The sequence below is a fragment of the Coccinella septempunctata genome, chromosome 8 (assembly GCF_907165205.1).
Source record: "Coccinella septempunctata chromosome 8, icCocSept1.1, whole genome shotgun sequence".
NCBI classification, from domain to species: Eukaryota; Metazoa; Arthropoda; class Insecta; order Coleoptera; family Coccinellidae; genus Coccinella; species Coccinella septempunctata.
This window is the reverse complement of record NC_058196.1, coordinates 23354514-23373991: the sequence shown is the minus strand read 5'-3', so window position 1 is coordinate 23373991 and position 19478 is coordinate 23354514. Positions and strand designations below refer to the sequence as shown.

Here is a 19478-nt window from a genome sequence, read left to right as displayed (position 1 = left end):
CGTTTTTCTTGGAGTTTTTCCACGACTGTCCCTTTTCCTTTTTTTTTACAGTACAGGGTATTGGTCAATTCCCTTAGTTCTAGGATAAATTTTTTTTTTGGTACCCCGGCTTCAATTTGTCGATAACCAGTGAAACTTACCGAGAAGCCATTTGTGTTCCTTTCGTGAAATCCGACCGAATAAGATAATTTATCACCCGATTTCAGCAAGAATTCGACCGGGACGTTTTTGAAATATGACCGTAGCAATCAGAAGAAGAAAAAACTACCCCCCAGACGTTGCATCAAGACCGAAACGGATCACCTCCAGGAATTCAATCGAGTTTATCTGAATTTCATCTGAATAAAACAAATAGTGGCCGCAGTTTGAGAGAAACATTAATCTGGATCCGGCCTCTGCGCCCGCAAATCCAGACAAATGTTCCCATCAAGCGACCGACGTGTTTGTCTCCCTCTTGATAAAATTCCGGGAGAGGGCATTATTGTTTCCTGTTTGTAATTATCCCGCTAGACGCTTTCATAAAGTCGGGCTTAGTTTTTGCGTCGCGTTCGTTCATTTTTCAACGGAGACATAAATCTGGCTTTTTGCGAGGTTCAAGAATTTTCTGCAGTACTTTAATTGCCACTAGAGGTTTTTGTCCATGTTAACTCTGACGTTCAGCTTCTTGCTTCGCCGTTTCTTTTGCCATTCGAAGCTTTTTCTCTTATCTGGTGAGGGTAGAATCAGCACTTTTATAATTTGTCCATCGATACACAGGATGTAAATTAATGTAACCTTGGTCTTTCATAATTTTTTTTTAAGTAACCCCTGCTTAGATAGCAATCCTAAAGATGGCACTTGAAAAGCAATTTTGATTCTCAGGAACCAGAAAACTGACCGAAATAAAAATGAATGGACATTCTATATCAGCGAAAATGCATAACATAATTTTCGCCTACAAGATAAATTCAAGTTAAAAGATTATTCTGAATGAAGAAAGAAACTCCACACCAAAGATTATAGAGATGGAAAACTAAGCGACTAAATATATATCAAACACAGTGGCGACAATTGTGGTCTCGTTTTTCATCGTTTTAGCAAGAATATGGCGGATTTGGTCACATGACGTGACGTGAGCCAATCCGCATTCCGAATTAGAGATCATAGCATTGAAATCTGTACTTCAAAGCCGCCATATCCACAGTTTGTCGCTACTGTGTTTGATAGAGTCATTGTACGACTAAAGTGATGTGAGCGCCATCTCGTGTTTCAAATGTGTTACTGTTACTAAGACCGTAACACTAGCTAAAACATTAATTTGAGGGTCTTACATGCAGTTTCGTAAGATTTCAGATGAACATTTTGATCAAAGAGGTTTTGAATGTTCTGATTCCCGTACCATTTTTGGTTTATAGGTGCAGCTCCTTCTAGTTGCTGAATTTTGAATTTTTCTGGCTAATTTCTTGGTGAAAACCCCAAAATATCGTTTTAAACTGATTGAATGGTGGATCAAATAAATGGATTTTTCGAAATAAGGTTTTTTACTTTGCTAAGGACAATGGAAATGTAAGTATTAAAACTGTAACATGTGACTCGGTCATTAATTGATTTTTATTTTCAGTGCTCCAAAGTGGATAAAATTTTCAGGGCCTGCGGACACTACTAACTACACCAGGTGCAATGAACATTTTACTGAAAGTCAATTGAGAACTGTTCATCCACGTGAATTGTTGTATGCAAGCATCCCTTGCATGAACGGCCTATTTAGGAGAATTTATGACCTTAGTACGTCCATTTAATGATCTTCAATTGCTACTCCTTCAATGTATTCAGAAATGCAAAGGTTTTATTGATTTCGATTTGGGAATCAAGTGACTGTCAAATTGTTGATTGGAAAGCCAAAGTTTTATGAAATCTGCTGAGAGTGTCTTGTTCATTCATTAATCAATTTGAATATTGTGTCATAAAGAGACCATATCATAAAGAAACAATAAAAAGCATGAATAAGCTATATCGATGGGCTAACATTTTGGTTTTGTATACCTCCGTAAGGTTTTTTTTCAATTGTGGTTCTGAAAATTCTATAAATAATATGTAAGTAACTGAAATGTTAATGCTATGATGGTATATTGAGTATTGATTGATATTAATTTCTGATCAAAATTGTACAAATTCAACTAAGTTTATTAAGTAAATAACGTATTACACAGAAAATAACACCTTTGACATATAGCAGATTACCGTATGTTTTTGTGTCCTAGTCGAAGCTCTATTTGTTGTCCATAATTTCAAATTTTTGTGAATTTTTTATAAATGAAGAATAAAAATATAACACACCCGACAGTACGTTTTCAGCGCCATCTCATCTCATCAATAAAAATATAACACACCCGACAGAGTATTTCATTGATATCAATTGATGCCTAACAATTTTCAGGTGAAAACTAACATCCTGGTCACAAAACAAAACCATGAATTTGTTTCGTCGCCCTGGATGTTTTTTTCTGGTCTCAACAAAGTCGATACTGACATTCAATACAAGGAAAAATATTCGAATTTCGCGCCCTTCAATTATAAAACAGAAAACTGTAATCAAACAGTTTTTCTGTATTGACAGTACGTTTTCAGCGCCATCCCATTGTTAAATGTGTTTTCACTGACCATAGTGTAGTTCAGTACTAGAGACTGAGGGCGTTTCCTATCTTTCTACTCTATAATCTCTGCTTCACACTACCCCCTCAGGAGAAGTGATCTCTTTTTAGAGATCAGCTTTTCCTATATCAAAAAATAATCGTTGGTTGAGTTATGCGGTACTAAGTTAACATCGAATTCAGATCGTTGCTTATGCAATTTCTTTTGTATAAACTCTGATTCCGATCAGAATTTGGTCTCGTAAATTATTTCCATAATCGAGATTTGCATTTGCACCACTCTATTCTTTATTAGATGCCCAAGAATGGCGAAATCTACCCTGAAATCGATAGGGGTAGATGCAGGCGGCATCTCCCCGCTGTCTGCCCATAATCTCAAGCCCGCCAACCGAAAAATACAACGCATAAATCAGCGACGAATTTCCGCAAGTTTATGGACCCATTCTCCAAAGTGCGAAGTCCCATAATCGTCGAACTTTCGCCAAACTGGCACGGCCGGCCCACCCGGCCGTCAAACCACCGATAAATCATGCGGGGGCTCGCTCATTTTCCTGCGTACTTAACGCGTTAAACACTCGGTCATTTTTTTTGCCCCCTCTTCCTGCCGGAAAGGAAGAAGTGGGTTAAGTGGCGGGGCCAACAGGTCCTTTGAGCGGGCGTTGTTGGGATACGTCGGCCCGGGCGATATAAGCGATATCGAGGCGTCGTTTTTATCGCGGGTAATTTATCTTGATTTTGGACGTTTATGTTCTTTTTTCTAATGCGTGTAGGTATCGGTTACGCGCGTTCGGGGTGAAATGAGCTGGGGTCGCGTCTTTCAGTTTATATTTCGCTAGATAACAGGCATCCACGACCATTCCGCCATATACAGGGTGAGTCTTTGACACCTGTAAGGGGTGTTGGAATAAGATTCAGATTTGATGCAGGCCTGTTTAACCTAAATCGCCTTAGAGCAAAAGCCCCTACAAAGTTTATCACGGAACTTCCATATGCAGACCACTGCGCACTTGTCGCTAGCAGCTCAGAGGATCTACAGATGATATTGGACACCTATAAATATATATACGAAGCTTTAGGCCTTAGACTTAATATTGACAAAACCAAAATCTTGGCAAGTCAGCCAGAAAGCCTTAAAACAGATATCAGCCTGGAGGATAAAACTCTGAAACAGGTCGAGCAGTTCAAATAGTTGGGAAGCTTCATAAATGGCTAACCTGGACACGGAAACACACAGCCATATCAATTAGGCAATATGTGCATTCTGGAAGCTAGAGGATAGAGTGTCGCAAAATCACGACCTCAATCTAAAGACAAAGACAGCTGTTTACAAAGCAGTCGTCCTCCCAACGCTTTTTTACGGAAGCGAAAGCTGGACGCCCTACAGACGACATATTAAACAGCTTGAACAAACGCAACAACGTCATCTAAGACAGATAATGCACATCAGATGGTTCCACAAAGTTTCGAATGCAAGTCTTGCAACGCGCGAGTTGTACAACAATTGAGACTCATATAACAAGCGCCCGACTCAGATGGAGCGGCCACATTTTGAGGATGAAATATACAAGACTCCCCAAAATAGCTCTGTATGGCTAATTCACAGAGGGAGCTCGGAAACCAGGAGGAGAGTAGGTATAAGCGGTCTAAGGATAGACTGCATCAATCCCTATAATCAGTTAATGCCAATCATAAGTGGGAACAAATAGCCTTTGACAGATCACAGAGGAGGTCTTTGGTCCACAGTTATAATGGAGACTCGAGAAGAATACAGCGGCGGCCAGATTTGGTTGACTATGCATGCCCGGAGTGTGGAAGGATCTCTAGGACACGGTTGGGTCTCTTCAGTTACAGGAGGGCACAGAGTCGCAAGTAGCCCTAAGAAATTATAGGTTTGATGGCACCGATAGTTTTGTTTTTGAGTCTTTTTGTGAAACAGTTGTTATATCTGCGAAATTCGAAGAATTGGGTACTTTGGTGGAATACATCTCTGTTTAAAAGATCCATAAATCTGTGGTGTGACAGATTCACCGCGGGTTTCATAAAGCTTGATCGGGGAATCAACGCTTGATTGACGAATAGACGTCAATTTGTTTTCAATCGATAATTCAGTCATGATCATTCAGAATATCATTATAGCATCAAATTATGATGTTCATGCGTCCATTCAATTATTCTCGATTGCTAATTCTCCAATATATTCAGAAATGAAAAGGTTTCAGTGTTTTGGTTTCAGAAATCGAGTAACTGTCAAATCGTTGATCGGGCAATCAAAAATTTTTGAAACCCGCTGTCAGTCAGTTATTCTGAAAGTTATTTTTTTTTCAGGGAAGGCACAGGTCATTATGAAAACTTAAAATGGCTATATCTTTTTATCAGGGCCCAATCGAAAAAAAAGGATATGTAAAAAAGTGTCTCTTTCGATCTCAAGAAATTAATGTTAAAATATTTGTACTAGTCAGACACTCACCCTGTATAGTGTTCGAACAATTTGGCATTCGCATTGTTTGTAAATTTTTACCTTCTTATTCCATATACGTAGTGAGTAAAACGTAACCTCCATACTTTCGGTGTGTACCTTAGAATATAGACACATGGAATGGACATTCATGTAACGAATGGATTGTTTGTAGTAGGGGAGAGTTCCTTTGAATTGGACAGCCCATGAACCGGATGCTACAGTTTTCTACTACACTCGATAGTAATTTAGCATCCTTTACGTAAATCCCATTTTCCCAACATCGATCGAGATCTCTTGGAAAATGGCTGACCCTGTGGCTCGCGCCTTGTTGCGAAAATGGGATTTACGTAAAGGATGCTAAATTACTATCGAGTGTAGTAGAAAACTGTAGCGTCAGGTTCATGGGCTGTCCAATTCAAAGGAACTCTCCCCTACACAAATTCGGTGTTTCTCTGTCTAGCGCGACACTAAGGCAGTGGCGTTATATTGAAAAATTCACATAGTTGATGTGACAATGATGTCCGAGTCAACTGTCTCAATTGTGATTGGTGACACTAAGCAACTATCTTACTCCAGTCTTCAGAATATTTATTTTCCATTCCATGTATCTACGTTCTAAGGTACATAGGTTTCATAATCGAACTTAATTAATTTTAAAGCTTCCTTTAACCCTAGTAAAAATGAAACTAAAGGAAGCGACTTCAAATTTCATTATGAAACTGGCCATTACTTTTCTGTGCGAAAATAATCGGAACTTTGAATTGAACATTCAATTTATAGAGTGTAGGTGAAAAAGACTTCACCCCTTCACTGGCACTAAGACCAACCAATTATCTAATGATGTTTTTTTGTACAGCCACTTAGTTGAAAACCTTTTAAGTGGCTGGAGAAAAACATCAATGTGAAATTGGCAATCGCATAGTCACTGAACGACTGAACATAAATTTCGATTTATGCTGAAAAATCATTAAGTAACACTCTTACCTGAAGGAATTCACGATTTGATTCATCCTGAGGTCCAGAAGTTTGAGGGTATCATCTCTCACACAACACAGCAAATATTTGGCATCTGAAAAAAAAAGAGAACTGATTTTTCACATTTATCTCATAAATTAAAATAGTGGAGTTTTTTTCTCCATGTCGCTTAGTACGATTGAAGATGGGTAACATACTGTTGTCGAAAATTAAACGGTGTCACTATTGAAACTATTAACAAGACTGCAGAGAATGGTGCCATATTTCAGTAGCCACAAAGGAAAGTCAACTTTTTCAGTTCCTGGTTCTTGTTTCTGTGAAATACTGGGTTATTCTATCACAGTCTGTGTGTGTCTGTGTATATTCAACATTAAGCGGCCATCACAGCAACCATCTGACCCGCTCGACCAACCGCTCTCTGAAAAAACACGAGCAGGGACATTATTCAGCGATTACGACACCAGAGCAGGGGGTGTTGAAGACATGACCGATAAGGCGAACGCTTTCGATGCCTAATTAATGCAAACAGAGTAGAACGGCCTATAAATCACCTAGAGGCGTCACAATTAGATTCGCAGCGACTTAATGCAGCGAGCAAGGTGTTAATGAGGAGACAAAGCTAGGAATGGTAATGGCTTCGATTTGTTTGAATAATTCAATTGTTGTGCTGCGGAAAGGGCCCAGGCACGACGACGGTGGTGGGGGGAGGGGGGTCGCGGAAATAATGAAACAAATCGAAGTTGGTCCTAGAATTTCGAAGAGACTGATTGAAATTCAGTTATGGTATTGATGGAACTGAACCTGGTTCCTTCTACTCGCGAAAAGTTTCTAAAGAGAGAAATATTTAATCGAATATGTAATTTTTCAACTTATAAACAATCAAAAACTCGAATGAATGAAGATTAAACCTCAGGCTATCTCTCTCTAGCTCGCTAGATTACCACACCTGAATTGCATCTTGCTTATCTGAGTATTCTTATACAGAGTGGGCCATTGAAAACGAAACAGACGAGATTACAGACGAAATAAATTTTTTCGATAGAAATGCTCGGACAGGTCGATTTCTGTTTCGAGGGGGACAACTTAAGATGTAGGTTACGGACGCATAGCGCTTCAACCCTTGCTACTACAACCCTCACCCCCAATTTTTGAATAGGGAAGTTGGGGTGAGTGATACCTCATTTGAAAGGTATTTTTATACTGATTTCAGCACAGTAATTGTTTTTTCATGTTATGCATTAGTTCTCGAAATATTCTTAACTAAGTATTTGAAAATGAAGTGGTGTTTTCATGGCACTTGTAGTGTTTTTTTTTTGTGAAAAATCGACATTTTGAGCTTCAAAACAACCACGACTGTGGCTTCCTTCCTCCAATCCACTGACATAGAAATCTTCAATCAAGATGTCGAACAAACAAAGCGTATTGTGAAGGAGCTCAATCTTGCTGAAACTTAATCTAAATTATCTTCGATATAATTTGCAGTATTTCGAATAACATGCGGTAACACTTGATCGATAGAAATCTCCAAAAAGTCCAGATACGTACATATCTCTAATCAGATTACCAGGTAAGAAAATCAAATCATTAATGATGCCACAGAAATATTCTAGTCCCAATTCGTGAAACGATTTCCGACTTAATTATGAAGTGTTTTCTCAGTTAATCAACAAAATGGAAACATTATTGAAGCCAACTGAGAAAACACTTCATAATTAAGTCGGAAATCGTTTCACGAATTGGGACTGGAATATTTCTGTGGCATCATTAATGATTTGATTTTTTTACCTGGTAATCTGATTAGAGATATGTACGTATTTGGACTTTTTGGAGATTTCTATCGATCAAGTGTTACCGCATGTTATTGGAAATACTGCAAATTATATCGAAGATAATTTAGATTAAGTTTCAGCAAGATTGAGCTCCTTCACAATACGCTTTGTTTGTTCGACATCTTGATTGAAGGTTTCTATGTCAGTGGATTGGAGGAAGGAAGCCACAGTCGTGGTTGTTTTGAAGCTCAAAATGTCGATTTTTCACAAAAAAAAAACACTACAAGTGCCATGAAAACACCACTTCATTTTCAAATACTTAGTTAAGAATATTTCGAGAACTAATGCATAACATGAAAAAACAATTACTGTGCTGAAATCAGTATAAAAATACCTTTCAAATGAGGTATCACTCACCCCAACTTCCCTATTCAAAAATTGGGGGTGAGGGTTGTAGTAGCAAGGGTTGAAGCGCTATGCGTCCGTAACCTACATCTTAAGTTGTCCCCCTCGAAACAGAAATCGATCTGTCCGAGCATTTCTATCGAAAAAATTTATTTCGTCTGTAATCTCGTCTGTTTCGTTTTCAAATGGCCACCCTGTATAGAAAACTTCCAGTTACTCTTCCCTCCAGGCCAATCAACTCTAGTGACATCAGTTTTGAGCACCATCCCATTCGCTTCAAATTACCATTGATGACAATGCTCCTAACGTAACTGATGTGACATAAATCTTCATGTTGTATCTATGCAGCCGTCGAGAATACGCGCTTGAATTTTCTCACCCTATCTCTTTTATGACGAGGAAGTATCTTTTTTCGAACGCTCCCTATACAATACTTCACCATTCGAAGACCGTTCTCCGAGGAATTCTGAAGGGATTTATTTTATCAGGTGACAATATTTACATAATTGGTTTGCATTAGATTCAGAATCTGGAAGCACTTCCTTCTCCTCTCTTCCAAACACAGACAATGAGCTCTCCAATAATGGCGATTTTATGCGGTCGCTCTGGAGCGGCAAAGTTTTCTCAGCATTAGGGGGAATTTACATTCACAATTAGCTCGTTCCTGTATTCTTTCGTGCTGTGTTTTTTTTATTTTCGTTCTGTTATCATGCCGCGTTTCCGTATCGATAGGGTCTGTTATGACGTGATTAAATTTTGACGATCAGGGTGGGGATAATACAAAGCAGAGTGGGTAAAAATAAAAAATGATTCGATGATGCAGAGTGGGTAAAAAGAAATATACAAGACTTATATCTTCGGTATTCATTATTTTGTAGAAAAATGCTCGAAAATGTCAATTTCCATTTCAAATTACGCAAGTCGACTTTTGATTAGTTGAATACAAGTGGAGGAAAGTTGAGTTTTAAAAATGGCACTTAAGTTTCATTTGATGCAAATTGCAAATTATAGTTCTCTACTTCCGGTAGGAATTTGAATAAACGGTTCGACAAAGTATGAGATATATTCCTTGAAAACTGGTAAATCAATTCGAACCAAACCATCAAATCAAACGAAAATCATCGATTAATACGAAAAAGGCATGTTCTCAATAACACTTCAGAAACATCGATCACACCTGAAGTGTTTGACCTCAGACTAAATGAAAAATGTGATAATTTCTAACCCTACATAAAATAACCTAATCTAACCTAACCATTTCATCCATATAGAAAATAAAGTGCCACGAAAACCCCATGAAAAACCATCTTTAACAGCAACGCCAAGTTCATTGTTGACGTTGAGAGGAGTTTATACCACGGGATCCGTCATCCGTATTAGCCGTCAAGGCTATTTCAGCAGGTTTAGAATTGTAGCCAATGGCGAGACTTCTCGAAAAAAATTTTTATGAGGAAATTCATTGAAAAAATCATTTCACCTCGGAAAGCGAATAACATGAAAGAACAATTGTTCGTTAATGAAAAAACATTTCTATTTTCTGTTCGGTTTTGAACTGACCACTGAAACGGTGTAGATCCCTCTTGAGGAACAAACGTGAAAACGTTTTCATGAAAGAAAACAAAATAATAATATTCATATATATATATATATATATATATATATATATATATATATATATATATATATATATATATATTCTTTTGGAAGGTATAATGGTCAGGAGAAAAAAAATTGATTGAAATCCATAGTCAAATATGGTTTTATTTATCGAAATATACCGCGAATTTTATATATCTAAGGCAACAATCATCATTTTAGTGTAAATTGTTTTCATTTTATCGTTAATCAAGGATTCTTCAAAAGTTTATGTTTGTGTTTGGAATATGTTTTCTATTGGTTCAGTTAATATTTTCATTTGTGTCTGAAGTTGTAATTGCTTTTTATATCTTTCAGTTCGTTGGTTAATATTCATTCCTGTTTTTATTTGATATTTTGTTTTTTATCTCTAACGAGAGTACTTCAAATCATCTTTCTTTTTTCATAATCATTCTGCAGGTTCTACTTTAGTTCAATGTAAAAGTACTTTTTTACCAATTTTAAGCCGTAAATCGTAACTTCGAACGACACAGCAACGAAACAAAATGGCGCCGAGTTATCTCTCCTTCGGGAAATGATATCGGAAAAATCACGGAGTAAGCATTAATGAACCGTCTCTGTTTGCGCCCGATACAGGACGAATCGCTAAATTAACCGTTCAGATCCAATTTCAAGATTGAATCAGCCGGGCTAATTGTAAATGTAAATTTCGGCAATACCCTCGGGGGTAGCGGAAATTCTCTCCCCTGCTATCCCTGAGAGGAAAAGAAACGAAAAAATACGCGACCACTCACACGTGAAAAACCAAATCAGAAGCCGGAAAATTTCGCCGAATTTTTTCATTGATTTCCTCTTATGACTTCCCTCGATCGAGAAGATTCACTTTTGAGCCTGCTCTTGCGTATAAATTCAGTATGCCATTCATTGAGGCTATAATGATGAATTCAAGTCAACAATTTCATGGAAAATGTCCTATTAACTCACAAAAGACAGTGAAGAAAGTACAGATAAACTCCATCATTTCACCTAATATATCTGGTAGTTTGAGAGGTATTTTACCAATCTTATTTTAAAAAACAACTTCGAAAAATTCAGATTTGTGTTCGGAATCCTGCTTTAAAATAATGAAAAACCATTTATTTTCCTTCTTTCCATGCAAGAAACTGAAGAAAATATATCACTCACCTCTCGTCAAGTCCAGGGAAGTTACTTTTCCGTTAAATATTATACTATTGGAACAAGCTTCACCTCTAGTATCCCAGAAACGTATACTCTTATCGAAATGGCCACTGATGATTGTTGAACCGCTACTGTCGACTGTCACTAGGTCATTACAACTGGAACCAGCAAATTTAGTTTCTGTACCTGCAATAAAAATATAATGAACATTATTTATTAGATAATTGGATAAACAGGATACAGTCTGAAATAAAATCGATATCTATTTCTTCAACCAATATCTTCAAATGAAAACACGGAATCACACCAAAATATTTATTTTCTTTCAAATTAAACATTGATATATTTTTTCTCAATTGAATTCTGAGTTTCCAATGATAAATACGAACATAAAAAAACGAAGATTATGGTAGGATTCCATTTTCCAAAGCTCTCCAACAAGCCCATATGATCCCAATTGAAAACCGTATATTGGACAGGGTTGCCACTTAGGGGTTGAAGAAAAATTTTCAATTTTATTTCCCAAAATAAGTAGGTGCAATTAGAACTCAATTCACGTGTTTCGGTATATTGATGTTGAGGAATTGGTTGAGAAACTATTAATTGACAGAAAATGAGGTAAATGAAAAATCAATTCACGGAGTTCAGTGTTTTCATTTTGAGTTTTCATCTTGAAGAAATATAAATCTCATTCCAGGCTTATGCCCAACCCTGTATATAGTCTGTTTTTTTCCATACAATCTCAGTGTTGTAACGGGTTTGGTCGGGAAAAGGATTTAATCTCGAGCGCCAGCTATTCTTTCAATAGGGAGAAATAGCAAACCCACCCAGGTACCTACTAGTCGGAGACAGAGTTGGGTTTATCTAAGGTGGTAGCGATAACAAGTACTTTAAAACCGAATTTATTACAACAATCTAAATTACAGTGAACTATACAGTTGTCAAGAAATATATTCAGCTGATGACCAAGTTCAAAAATAAGGAAAACAGAAATGTAATAACTTGTCACGGTGATCAGAAAGTGAAATCAATGAACTAAAGAATATTCAAATCAACTATATTCAGTCAAACTATCAGGTATTAAAGAAAGCAAACAATTAATAGCAGTCACTTTGATTCCTTCTGAGACAATAACGGATGTACGGGGTTTACACAAAATTTACAGCAACCGGGTGTCTCAGAAAGATCCAAGTCTCTGTAATCGGTTAATTTAGCAATGGGTTTGATCCCGAGCACTTCCAGTGATTTTCAGTGTACAGGCCAATCAGAATTTGAAACTATTCAATTAACGGGACGGGGTTGATACAGGTGAAACACAATGCAACAATTTACAGGATAACGGGGTAGTTTATCGTTGTCTCTCCGTGGCAACCTTGGGTGTACACGCCAAGCATTACCAGTAGAAAAACTTCGAGACTTCTGCCGATTGGTTTCTGTCACAAGATAGCCAGGCGAGAGAAGTCTGCGGTAAACGGGAAATCTACACGGAACACAACAGGGGCAGTACGGTATAAGTTACTGTGGTCTTTCTGTGGCAACCTTGGGTGTCACACGCCAAGCATTACCAGTAGAAAACTGCGAGACTTCTGCCGATTGGTTTCCGTCACCAGATAGCCAGGCGACAGAAGTCTGCGTTAAACGGGAAGTCCAAACGGAACACAAATGGGGTAGGACGGGATAGGTTACTGTGGTCTTTCTGTGGCAACCTTGGGTGTCACACGCCAAGCATTACCAGTAGAAAGACTTCGAGATTTCCGTCGACTGGTCTTGGTTCACCAGAGAACCAGGCGACAGAAGTCTGCGTTAAACAGGGGGATTAACAACAAGGATTAACACAATTAAACAAATAAAAGAATGCAACTTTGAATCACGAAGTATGCGGTATCAAGAAAAGACTTACAGTTTGTTCCGGTACGGTCACACCACCACTTAGCAGAAAAAAATAAAGAAAAGCAAAGGAAAACTCTAATACGAAGACAGACTTAATTAAAGCGGAAAAATTAAAGAATCACGAAGGAATCAAGAAAAGAATCACTACCGAATCAAGACTAGAATACAGAATCGCAGAATGACTACCGAATGAATAATAATGAATTAATAACGAATGACTACCGAATGAATAATAATGAATTAATAACGAAAGACTACCGAATGAATAATAATGAATTAATTCTCGTCTGGTGGTGCGGTCCTATTTATTAACTCTCCAACATGTGGACGGTCACGTGATCAAAATTCGGAATTCTCGAATATTCTCCCCAGAAGAAATATTCTCGGTGGCGGTTATCTCTTTATCGGTAAAAGAAACTGTCGTTATCTGCAATCCACGTTGTTTTATACTGAATTCGGTGTGTTTTTGTGGACGGAAAAACAACGCCGAATGCAGAAAGACACTTTTTCTTTATTTTGGATTCTTACGGCGGATTAAGGATGGAAATTTCAATTATACGGAATTTGAATTTATTAATCAGGATTCTGAAAAATATTTCCACAATGAAACGGAATAACTATATTGAAACTGAAATTTCCATCAGACGGTGTTGCATTGTTTCAACTGGAAAATTCAGGGAAACGGATATTTAAAACGAGGCTTGATTTTTATTGAAAAACAATCAAGTATCGTTACATCCCCCTCCCCTGGGAAAAATTGAAGTTGCGTTGAAGACACAAGTTCAATTTAATAAGGGGTAACTGGCCCATCAAAAAAAAAAAAAAAATTAATCGGAAATTCAAATCGGTTAAGTGCTCGCTATCTCACCCTTACAGAGTTCTCATCCTTATCTAAACAGTACAATAGAAGTGATATCCGGATCTGCTCACAGGTGTAGTTCAGTAATCGTCCGGTAGGCGCTCCTTCCATGTATAGTGGTTCCCTCCTATCCATGATCCATGATCCATACTCTGCGCTCTGCGTTATGCTCCGTGATCGGTGTCGTCCCTAGCTATGGACCGAAGTGCGTGTGATCTTTGATCCGATTGTCGGTAGACGTTTGACATAACCTATTCCGTGGCACTCTATGACTGTCGTTGGTTCGGTGGTATCTGTCAGAAACAACGTGCTTTTAGTGGAATGAAATTACTCCAGAATCGGGAAATGAAATCGACGGCAACATAAAACGGTGAGTACTCCAAATCGATTGTTCCATTTCATATTAACGGTTGGATTTTAGAGAACTATCATTCACGATGAAATGGGCTGATGAGGCATCTTCAACGTCGACCACTTGTTGGCACTGTTTCCTTGGATGTTGGTTCGGTGTATCATTTGACTACGAAGACGGGTCAAGCAGGTGAGTTTCGAATATCCCCTTCATCAAACAAAAGTCCTTTCGATTAGTACTTCAAGTGGGAAGAACCATTCACTAACTTGTGTTCTCGTTGTAGGTGGAAATGTACCCAAGCTTGAAATCACTCGTTGTTGGAGGTGAGTTGGACCCTCTCAAAACACTGGAGGTGGATGTGGACATTCACTGTGTGCCAGAATCTTGTTCGGAGTTGGAACGTAATCCTTGACGGAGGAATGGTGGAGGCTCTCTGATCCGACAGTCCCCGCTAGGTAGGTTAACAGCTGAACTTTCAGTTAAATCTTGTTGGAGTAATTGATATCCTAGAACAGACTTAATTGCCACATAGGTTATGTTTTAACAGTAGAACATTGACAGTATACAGAGCTTTTTCCAGTTTTCTTGGGTAGAATTAAATTGAACAGATCACGGATATGCACTTTCACCTGTATCGGTGTTACAATTTCATAGAAAAAGTTACACAGGAAAACAGTAGTAGAGAACTAGATACAATTCAGACTATTTATCCAGTTTTAAGGTAGTACGGTTAGTATTTGTTAATCGTTATTCATCTTAAATATTCTGAATACAATATTTAAAGCAACGGGTTGTCTCGGAACCTTGTGAATTCACAGAATAATTTATGTAACGGATTTCAAGCTGTGCTTTGCTCTGTCTACAGGATGTACCTTTCAGAAACACAGACAGATGACAATTTATATCGTTTTGACATGTCGGCGTTGCTGAACGGATTGGCTATATCTAGATGAATTTGACCATTTGATAATGTTTTCCAATTGTAATTGCAAAGCTTGAACGGTATCATGAATCCATTCAATCCACTGAACAAAATGTAGAAAGAAAGTATTGTTTCTAGTTAGATGACATGGTAGATACTGATTTGTTCGGTGAACTGAATAGGATATGAAATCTTATACGGTGACGGTTGCTGTCAGGATATTGACAAAGGGTTTGTCAAATCACCGGTGTGATGGTTAACGGAACGGTAATAAAACAAAATTTCACATGACTGGGGATCATGTTCAATTAACGGGTGAACAGTAAAAATATCTCTATCCTGAGTGAAATGGTTTTAAATCTTTAATATGGATGTTGGTAACCTTCTTACCCTGTTCATCTTTCAGATCATACACTACAGGAGAGACTACCTCAATAACGGTATACGGTCCGGCGAACTTTGCAGCCAGTTTAGCTGCGAAACTGTCGACAGCGGATGATAACGGATTTGTGCGACGGAGAACTTTGTCACCTACATGGAAGCGAACTTCTCTACGGCGTAGGTTGTAATGATGAGCCTGCTGTTCAAAAGCCCTGTACAAGCGAGCTTGCACAAACTCATGTGCTTCCTGTAGGTGCCGGATTTGTTCTGTACGGTGAGTCATGTCTCTATTTACTTCGGTTGGGTTACTGTTTTCCTCATTTTGGGGTTTTGTCGAATAAATCGCCCTAGGGACTTTTAGTTCCCTACCAAAATTCAGAAAAGCCGGAGTAAACCCGGTAGACTCTTGTTTAGCGGTGTTAATAGCAAAAACTAATTCCCCTAACTTTTCATCCCAGTTTCTCTGATCGGTTTCGCAAAATTGTGCAATCATAGTTTTTAGTGTTCGATTCGCTCTTTCTACCGGATTACACTGTGGCGAGTACGGTGGGGTAAATCTGTGAGCTATATTCAGTTCCTGAAGGCTGTTTTTAAATAATTTACTATCATACTGTACTCCATTATCGGAGATAACAACGGACGGACATCCATATTTCAGGATGACTTGTTCGTATAACGCAAAATAAACGGTTTTGGCTGTAGCTTTTCGCAACGGGCGGCACTCGATCCACTTCGTGAAGCGATCTTGCATGACCACAATGTAAGAATTACCTTTTTTACTTCGGGGTAACGGTCCGACGATATCTGTAGATACTTCCCTGAATGGTGCATCTGCCATCCTGTGTGGTTGCATCTTCCCAGCAGTTTTCTGTTGCGAAACTTTGTAGCGTTGGCACGAAGTGCAGTTTCTAACATATTTCGCAATGTCTCGGAACATACCAGGCCAGTAGTAATTCCGGGCAATCCTGGAACTTGTCTTGGCGATCCCCATATGTCCGGCTAGTTCCGAATCATGATTCTCCTTCAGTACTTCGGAACGCTGTTCGGTGGGTACGCATAATTTCCAGGGTTGTCCAGTTCCAATTTCCGTGAAGTCTGATGCATCCCAAAAATGTCGGAACAGTTTCCCATCGATTATGGCATAATCTGGGAAATTTCCTGGGTCCTTCTGAACCTCCTGTAGTTTCCTGTTGTACCATCGGCAGTGAATTTCCACTTTGGCCAGGTATACGGAACCTACGGACGGTAAGGGATTCCGGGACAGACTGTCAGCAAGTTTATTCAGGGATTTTCTCCGGCCCTGTACCTCAACAGCTTTTCCAATTTCCGGTGTTGGTTTGGCAATCAGTCGACCTTCCAGGTAACAGTCGGCGGTACTGAGGTTAATGGAAAAATTGAACCTTCCTAGTACGTCCATTCCTAGTATGAGGTCTACTGGTAAATCAGGCACCAACAAAAAATTAATGTCGGTCAAGGAATAATCAGCCAGGTGGACGGCGGTAGTGTAGAGTTTGGGTGTTGTCGTGGGTTGACCATTTGCGACCACCACGAAACCATTCTCAACATGTTGTCCGGTGATTCCCTTGCTTTCACATTGTTTTGCCACTTTCCGACTTACGAAACTCTTCGTGGCTCCAGTGTCAATTAATGCTTTGTAGTGCTCTCCGGCTATCTTAACTTCGACAAGCGGTCGGTTATCATTCCAGGCAGTCGATGTCATGGGAGTCAGTGTGTTGGGAGATATGGTCGACTCCTTCTCCATACCTCCGTCTAGTTTTCCGGACGGCAGGGACAATCTCGTGAGAGAATGTTTTTCTTCTGGCAACGAGAACAGAACAACCTCGGTCGTCCTCGACATTCTCGCCGCATGTGGCCGTATTCACCACATCGGAAACACTGTGTTTGGAAAGATACTTTCCTTGTCGGTGGGTCAGTCCGGTTTCCTTGTGTTTCCTGTCGGTCTCCTTGTTGGTTTGATCGTCGTGTTGGTGTAGGTGATGGAGCTCGGTTAGGTGCACCTGTATTTTGCTTGTCGACTCGTGCCGTTGGTCGATCCGGTCTTGGCTGGGTGTTTCTAAGCGGTGACGGCGGTGTTTGTGGTCTGTTGTGACCTACTGGTACTGGTGGTTCTGAGTTTCCTGAGATGTTTTCGGTGTCCAAGGAGAAACTGGCCTGTTGTCGGTTTTGTTGGGACGGACGATACGTCAGGTAGGGCTCGTCAAGAAGACCTGGTTTCGACGGTGGCCTGGTGTACTGGCTCATTTGCCACTGTACTAACTCGAAAACCTTTCCTTTTCGCAGGAGCTCATCATAGGTGTTAGTCTCCTGGAATGCTAAGGCCTGTTGTAGGGTCGGTAACAGCCTCTGCCTGATGATTCGGATTTGTTCCGTTTCGGTTGGTCTACTGTATGTTAGCTTCTGGAACAAATTCTGCATTCGAGTGACGTACATCAGCAGCTTTTCATCAGGACCCTGCGTTCTCCTTTTTATTTCTTCCAACAGGTTCTCCTCATAGTTCACCGGTAAAAATGCTTCCTTAAGTTGCTCCTTGAAATCCTGCCAGTTCTTGAATGTACCCCTCCTGGGGATGAACCAATCCCTGGCATCCTTCCGCAGTAGTTCATAAACTGACTCGAACACTTGTTCTAGGGGCACCTTACGAGATTCGGCCAATCTCTCCACCTCCTCGATGAAGCCGCTCACACTACCTGTGCCACCAAATGAAATATTCCATTTGTGGACAGGAATGGTTGGCACCGGTGACGGTCGAGGTTCCGGCTCTAATGGTACTCTCTCTCTGGTCATGGTCCTGCCAGAGCTCACACAAGATGCAGGTAAGTGTGGAAAAGATACTCTACGGGTAGAATTAATCCATCTTCTCGGTGTCCGATCTTCAGATGATGCTGTCCCACAGTCCTGTGACTGGGTGACAGGTAATGCCGGTATCTGCCGCAGTAATGCTGTACATGTTCGCCTTGTCTCGTTCATGACATGTTCTAATGTTTTATTCCTTACAGGTGTACCAGTATGTGAGACATCAGCAGCTGTCGGAAGATTGACCCCATCTTCAAGATCAATCAGGGATGTTTCAGCTCTTTCCGGTTGGATCGGGGACATCCCAGGTGAACTGGGAACCTCCACATCCAAGAGGGACCGTTCCTGCTGACTGGATGGCTGTCCACGGGTGTTGCTACTACTCAGTTGCTCCAGCGTCTCCAAGGCCTTAGTTGTAGTCGCCTTCAGTTGTTCGATCAGTTGTAACTGCGTTTCATCGGAAGTGACAATAAAATTCAGTCTTCCCTGAATGTGTGTTAATCTTGTGAATATTCGCGAAAATTCGTTAGTCGCATTAGCGTGATTGAAATTCTGAAGTGCTTCCACTAGATCGGTGAGTTTATTTTGGCAAATGTCGATATCCAGTGTGGGGTTCATTGATGTGCAAGGCTGTAGCGGTATGTCTGACTGTAACACTTGTCGTAGTAGACTCCGCTTTGTCATCACAGTGCTTGGTATTGACTGTCCTCTCAGTTCTAGTTCATAAGTCAATTCATCACTGAGCAGCCTGTTCACATCCATGCTCAATGACATATAGTTCAACTATCTTGCCACCCGACTCACGATCCAGTAACTCACACTCAATAAGTTCGATGCCCGGTATGAAATAATGTAAAGTTAAAGTTCAAAGCTAACACACGGAATAATTCAACACTGGTTATAATGTTTCAGTATCACTAAGTCCGATTAAATATCACTGTCACTAAAGCCCGGATGAACAACTAACTCAATAAAATTCACTGAAGCTCGGATGAATAATCAATCAAAAAAAAAAAAATTTACTAAAGTCCGGATGGATAATTAATTCAACAAAATTCAATAAGGCCTGGATGAACAATTAACTCAATAAAATTCACTGAAGTCCGGATGAATAATCAATTCAAAAATTTACTGAAGTCCGGATGGATAATTAATTCAATACAATTCACTGAGGCCCGGATGAATAATTAACTCAACACTATTCACTGAAACCCGGATTAATAATCAATGTCCAATCGAGGAAGCACC

At 39.5% G+C, this 19478-nt stretch overlaps 1 protein-coding gene across 5 annotated transcripts in view; it reads right to left on the bottom strand.

Annotated features, from left to right (window-relative positions):
• LOC123319522 (autophagy-related protein 16-1) overlaps nt 1-19478 on the bottom strand; it is a 646240-nt gene that overhangs the window by 3846 nt on the left and 622916 nt on the right. For all 5 annotated transcript variants that reach the window (XM_044906539.1, XM_044906540.1, XM_044906541.1 and 2 more), the window contains 2 exons: nt 11019-11198; nt 6073-6157 (listed from right to left, as the gene is read on the bottom strand). In XM_044906539.1, the coding sequence (XP_044762474.1) occupies nt 6073-6157; nt 11019-11198 (265 nt within the window). The remainder of the gene's footprint in view (nt 1-6072; nt 6158-11018; nt 11199-19478) is intronic.